Source organism: Sinocyclocheilus anshuiensis, unplaced genomic scaffold (genome assembly GCF_001515605.1).
Source record: "Sinocyclocheilus anshuiensis isolate Anshui unplaced genomic scaffold, SAMN03320099.WGS_v1.1 scaffold79, whole genome shotgun sequence".
NCBI classification, from domain to species: domain Eukaryota; kingdom Metazoa; phylum Chordata; class Actinopteri; order Cypriniformes; family Cyprinidae; genus Sinocyclocheilus; species Sinocyclocheilus anshuiensis.
Window position 1 is genome coordinate 1162049 of NW_015548213.1, and position 7041 is coordinate 1169089.

Below are 7041 nucleotides of genomic sequence, written 5' to 3' on the forward strand. Positions count from 1 at the left end.
TTTCTTAAGCAGCAAATCAGCATATTAGAATGATTTCTGAAGATCATGTGACACTGAAGACTGGAGTAATGATGCTGAAAATACAGCTTTGATCATAGCAATCAATTATATTTTACTATATATTCGCATAGAAGACAGCTATTTTAAATTGTAACATTATATATTTCACAGTACTGTTTACTGTATTTTTCATCATCAAAATAATTTGTATACTCTTTTCCACAATTGGAGCTCTATTCCTTAAGAAGATAGATGTCAAAAGGACAAATACTGTATATGATGACCAATAGAAAGGCAGCATAAAAACAGTCCGCATTCTGCACTATTCAAGTCTTCTAGACGATACCAGAGCATTGTGTCATATGGACTGATAATATAGGTATTTAACTTTATTGATATTAAACTGTCCCTCGTAAAAATTCTTAAAAATTATTTACTATTTGCCATATACACCAGGAAAGACAAATTATAATGCAAAAAGAATGCCAGTCATTTATGGTGTGGTGCGGTGTGTTGCGGACCGTGTTTGGTGAGCCGCTCTGTGCCAAAAAAGTCCAGGGCCACTTTTTGGCCCCAGTCCACCCCTGATTCCATTCCATAATTCATACTGTTTCACATACAATAAAAAAATGGCAGCGGCTATTTACACTAAGTGCAAATAGCATTGAATTCTATTTACACTAAGTGAAAATAGCAGTATGTTCTGCCATTTATACTACTTATTGCAAATAGTAGCAATTATCTGCACCTCAGTATTGTAGTGCATTATAAAATAGTATGCAATAATAACGTATTGAGTGTAAATAATTATTTGAATTCAAATTATTAAATGGATGCCACCTTACTGGGATAAGATAAGCCCTCCTTACACCTACCCTAACCCTACCCGATACTTTATTTTCAACTTTTCGATTATTTCCTTCATTTTTATTGAAAATAAATGCCTTTCCGATGTGGTATGAGGTTTGAAATAGGGAGAAAAAAATAGGTTGGCAAAAGGTGGATTCGAACTCGGGTCGAAAATGACTTTGGCACATGCTTTTCCAATCTACGCCACTGGAGCTGATTTTATACAATCGTCTTTTGTAGTTTTGAGTAGCCCAACCATTGGTTGACCACCGTTGGTGGGCGGAGTTTGTGTAAATAGCTTCTGCCAACAAGGTGGGCTATTTGCATTTAGTGTAAATAGACACTCCGCGAGAAAAAAATACAATTGGTATTAAACAGTAACACTACCACACTGTATGTAGTATACAGTAATATAATACTCCATTCCAACCTAGCTTGCACTTACCTTGGTATTCATGTGTGTGACTATTAAAATTTCTTCTGCTCTCCAGCTGCTAATACTAACTGCATTATAAATTCTGCCTCTAATCTTCTCTGTGTTCACTTCAGTGCAGTCTCACAGAGTGTGTGTTGCACAGAATTACACTCCCCTCTGCTAAATGCTTAAAGTAAAGGTTCCAACGTTTCTGAACGTATTTACATGTCTCATCTGGCAAAGCTCGTTTTAAAAATGCTAAACAAATACAAAGAGGGGAATTAGCACAGTCAGATCCTTACCTCCTGATAATATCCAAATAAAATATTAGCCAGTGTCTCACTTTAAGTTTTCATCTAATGGCCTTCTCTGTGTCCACACTACAGGTGGAACCGCTGCGCCAGAGACGACCACAGAGACGAGCACCGTTCCAGGTGAGAAAGGTACTTACCTCTAATTCTGTCTGTAATTTCTTTCATTATCCAGGATTGTGCTAATGCATACTCCCTTAAAGGTGCGGCGTGTCATGTTTGCAGTGTTAGCATACTTTCTCCTATCCCAGTTCAATGTGCACAGACAACTCTAAGTAAGCCAATTGTAGCTCATTTCCCCGAATAATGGGCACATTTAAAATATTTGTTTATGAGTTTCATGCAGGATTACCTGTTTTTCTGAACAAGAGAAACAAAATGATGCACTCTATTTGATGAGGGCCAGTAAGCAATTTTCTTCAGAAAACATTTTTGCAGTTACATTTGGTGCCGCTAGCAGCACAGAAGTTACGCACTGCACCTTTAAGAAAGATCATTCTTATTGTATGTTTTCTTAGTTCTCTGTTTGGTTGTTGAGGCCATTTGATTATAAGTGTGTAAACTCAAAGATGAGTATGTAATCTCGTTTCTGAAGTGTTCTTGTGAAAATCTATAAAGAGCCCCTCTGATTTGCTAATTCAGCGTAATGACTGATTAGCCATTCAAGACTGCTCACTAATGGGCAAATGAGAAATGCCCCTTAACTGACCTTGTCTAATTAGCCAGTGTGTGTGTGTGTGTGTGTGTGTGTGTGTGTGTGTGTGTGTCTGTGTGTTTGGCACTGTCTGAGCCTCATCACAACAGCAAAACAACTGAATAGATTGAAGGTCCTAATAAGCATGTGTCCTTGTGTGAGTGGTCTTGGTTGGTTAACATTGAGTAGATGTGTGCGCTTTCTATTATTGGATGTGGTTTATTTGCTATGACAAGCATTCAAAACTGGTAGAATGTTCTGGACTGCGGTGAAACGTATCCTTGCACTGTCATACACTGCAACAGCCCCAATCCATTTAAAGATGGTAAAGAAGAAATAACTTTTAAATGGAAACTGGCATTTTTTTGTAGCGGCAGTGGCTGCATGCCTGAGCTGTGGCTTTTAATGGGAAATTCTTTCCTTCGCATTCAGTGAGCAAATACCCTGTGAAACTCGTGGAGAATCCTGGCATTATTAAGGGAGCGGAGCGCTTGGCTTTATTAAACTGTCTAGAAAAGCAGCGCTGAGGTTGTGCAGGCATAGCTGACATCCTAGACATGCTTCTGCTTTTCTGTCCGTCTCAATTCTCTCTGCTCTTCATGCTGTCTCTCTCTGTGGCTTTCTATCTCTCACTCAATCTAGCATCGTTAAATCCCTCCCTCCTTCTTTCATGTCAATCTCAGTTTCAAAGCTTCATTGTTCCGTGTGCTCTGTATTCTCGCTCAAGATCTAGCTATATTTGGTGTATAGATGTGGATTTGGCTTAGGCACGACTGAATTTGGAATGGATTTGGAAATGCTCATGCTTAAATGATGGTGTTTTCTGCTTGTAAAATAACTCTTTGTTGCCATCAAGTGGACAGTAGATATAAAGCATGTAGTTTGGAGATTTGTGTAGTCCAATCAATCACACAGTAGCTTCAAAACATTCAATTGTTATACACTACTGATAAACAAATGTAATACCTTTATTCAGCAAGGTTTCATTAAATTAATCAAAAGTGACAATAAAGGCATTTATAATGTTACAAAAGATTCTGTTTCACTCTCAGAAAAAAGGTACAAAAGCTGTCACTTACAAAAGGTACTAAAATGTACTCTTTAGATATGAATATGAACATTTAAGGTAATAATATGCATCTTTCAGGAGTAAATAAGGTACAAAAAGTACATTTTGAAAAGATACCATCCCAGTGACAGCTTTTGTACCTTTTTTTCTGAGAGTGTTCAAATAAATGCTGTTCTTTTGGGCTTTCTATTCGTTAAATACTGAAAAGTATATTTATAATGGTTTCCACAAAAATATTGTGCAGCACAACTGTGTTCAACATTGATAATAATCAGCATATTAGAATGATTTCTGAAGATCATGTGACACTGAAGACTGTAATCAGTAATGATGCTGGAAATACAGCTTTGATCGCAGAAATAAATTAGTTTAACATATTCACATAGAAAATAGTTATTTTTAAAATGTAATAACATTTCACTGTTTTTACTGTATTTTTAATCAAATAAATGCAGCTTTGGTGAGAAAAAGAGACTACTTTCAAATACATTAAAACATCTTTGCAAGCCCAAACCTTTGAATGGTGGTGTACATAATTTTTTCATCATGTTTACTCATATATTATATTTATTGTACTATATTAAAATGCATTAATGTAAATAATATCATAGTATTATTATTAAATATAAAAGGTAACCATTCCAAAATATAAATAATATTGTGTGTGTGTGTGTGTGTGTGTGTGTGTCACTGCTTTAGTAATATGAAATCAAATAGTGTATATGTTAATAATCTTCCCCTGTGTGTTTGTGTGTGTTCTCTCTGTAGCGTTCCTGTGGTTTGCCTGTGACTTTGGCTGGGCCAGTGATCCTTCATTCTGTGGCTGGATGTCAGAGGACAGCGGTTTCAGGTGGCAGATCCAGTCCAGCGGCACCCCGACTCTAAACACCGGCCCAAACATGGACCACACTGGTAAGAATAAAACTGCACCCATTGGCTTCACAGCACGGAAAGTGTGAAACATCCAAACTCGTGGAGAATCCTGGCATTATTAAGGGAGCGGAGCGCTTGGCTTTATTAAACTGTCTAGAAAAGCAGCGCTGAGGTTGTGCAGGCATAGCTGACATCCTAGACATGCTTCTGCTTTTCTGTCCGTCTCAATTCTCTCTGCTCTTCATGCTGTCTCTCTCTGTGGCTTTCTATCTCTCACTCAATCTAGCATCGTTAAATCCCTCCCTCCTTCTTTCATGTCAATCTCAGTTTCAAAGCTTCATTGTTCCGTGTGCTCTGTATTCTCGCTCAAGATCTAGCTATATTTGGTGTATAGATGTGGATTTGGCTTAGGCACGACTGAATTTGGAATGGATTTGGAAATGCTCATGCTTAAATGATGGTGTTTTCTGCTTGTAAAATAACTCTTTGTTGCCATCAAGTGGACAGTAGATATAAAGCATGTAGTTTGGAGATTTGTGTAGTCCAATCAATCACACAGTAGCTTCAAAACATTCAATTGTTATACACTACTGATAAACAAATGTAATACCTTTATTCAGCAAGGTTTCATTAAATTAATCAAAAGTGACAATAAAGGCATTTATAATGTTACAAAAGATTCTGTTTCACTCTCAGAAAAAAGGTACAAAAGCTGTCACTTACAAAAGGTACTAAAATGTACTCTTTAGATATGAATATGAACATTTAAGGTAATAATATGCATCTTTCAGGAGTAAATAAGGTACAAAAAGTACATTTTGAAAAGATACCATCCCAGTGACAGCTTTTGTACCTTTTTTTCTGAGAGTGTTCAAATAAATGCTGTTCTTTTGGGCTTTCTATTCGTTAAATACTGAAAAGTATATTTATAATGGTTTCCACAAAAATATTGTGCAGCACAACTGTGTTCAACATTGATAATAATCAGCATATTAGAATGATTTCTGAAGATCATGTGACACTGAAGACTGTAATCAGTAATGATGCTGGAAATACAGCTTTGATCGCAGAAATAAATTAGTTTAACATATTCACATAGAAAATAGTTATTTTTAAAATGTAATAACATTTCACTGTTTTTACTGTATTTTTAATCAAATAAATGCAGCTTTGGTGAGAAAAAGAGACTACTTTCAAATACATTAAAACATCTTTGCAAGCCCAAACCTTTGAATGGTGGTGTACATAATTTTTTCATCATGTTTACTCATATATTATATTTATTGTACTATATTAAAATGCATTAATGTAAATAATATCATAGTATTATTATTAAATATAAAAGGTAACCATTCCAAAATATAAATAATATTGTGTGTGTGTGTGTGTGTGTGTGTGTGTCACTGCTTTAGTAATATGAAATCAAATAGTGTATATGTTAATAATCTTCCCCTGTGTGTTTGTGTGTGTTCTCTCTGTAGCGTTCCTGTGGTTTGCCTGTGACTTTGGCTGGGCCAGTGATCCTTCATTCTGTGGCTGGATGTCAGAGGACAGCGGTTTCAGGTGGCAGATCCAGTCCAGCGGCACCCCGACTCTAAACACCGGCCCAAACATGGACCACACTGGTAAGAATAAAACTGCACCGAATTAAGTCTTTAACGATGCATATTACTAATCATGAATGAAGTTTTTATATATTCACGGTAGGAAATTTACCAAATATCATGGAACATGATCTTTACTTAATATCCTAATGATTTTTGGCATAAAAGAAAAATCGATAATTTTGACATATAAAAGGTAACCATTCCAAAATATAAATAATATTGTGTGTGTGTGTGTGTGTGTGTGTGTGTCACTGCTTTAGTAATATGAAATCAAATAGTGTATATGTTAATAATCTTCCCCTGTGTGTTTGTGTGTGTTCTCTCTGTAGCGTTCCTGTGGTTTGCCTGTGACTTTGGCTGGGCCAGTGATCCTTCATTCTGTGGCTGGATGTCAGAGGACAGCGGTTTCAGGTGGCAGATCCAGTCCAGCGGCACCCCGACTCTAAACACCGGCCCAAACATGGACCACACTGGTAAGAATAAAACTGCACCCATTGGCTTCACAGCACGGAAAGTGTGAAACATCCGAACCTCACATGGTTTCTCTCCGTCTGCTGTAGGCGGATCAGGGAACTTCATCTACACACTGGCAACAGGTGCTCAGGAGCGTTGGCTATTGCTACCAATATGACTAATTGTGTGGTCCAGGGTCACATATAGTTCAAATTTAATGTTGGTGTTTGTCTTTATTTCAGGTGGTAATTGAAAGCGTAGTGGAGAGGAAGAGTTGGGGAGACATTGCTGTGGATGACATCAAAATCTTAGACAATCTGAACATGGCTGACTGCAAGGGTGAGTCAGTTAACACATTATAGTGCAAAATACACTGAGATGAATTAAGACTGTGTCATACATCCTATGGTTTTGGATATTTCTGCTACTACTGCTGTAATGACAAAGCTGCTCATTTTCGAACATTTTTTATGTACAGACACTGGGAGTCAGGTTAGATGCCATATTGAATTGAATGTGAATGAAAATGAGGCTGTGAAGGACAAACGCACAGTTTTGCACACTGTATATATGTCCTAGATCATGTCATTTTCACAACTCCTAACTTTCAACAGTTTTATAGACTTATGTTATTTTATTTTATTTTTTCAACCACTCACAGCCTTGTTTTCATTCCTGTCAAATATTAAATATGGTGCTACGCTGACTAAGATCTATGTATTAAAATATTTAAATAACATATTTATCAATCATTAAAATAATGACATTTA

General features: G+C 36.7%; 2 protein-coding genes across 2 annotated transcripts in view; both read left to right on the plus strand.

Moving 5' to 3' along the window:
• Positions 1-5862, plus strand: part of LOC107653784 (neuropilin-1a-like) — a 46608-nt gene extending 40746 nt beyond the window's left edge. Inside the window, exons 9-11 of the mRNA XM_016440608.1 lie at positions 1651-1698; positions 4107-4250; positions 5693-5862. Of these exons, the coding sequence (XP_016296094.1) occupies positions 1651-1698; positions 4107-4250; positions 5693-5862 (362 nt within the window). The remainder of the gene's footprint in view (positions 1-1650; positions 1699-4106; positions 4251-5692) is intronic.
• Positions 5863-6485: 623 nt separating this feature from the next.
• Positions 6486-7041, plus strand: part of LOC107653804 (neuropilin-1a-like) — a 1957-nt gene continuing 1401 nt past the window's right edge. The window contains exon 1 of the mRNA XM_016440635.1: positions 6486-6610. Coding sequence (XP_016296121.1) covers positions 6595-6610 — 16 coding nt within the window. The 5' untranslated portion in view covers positions 6486-6594. The remainder of the gene's footprint in view (positions 6611-7041) is intronic.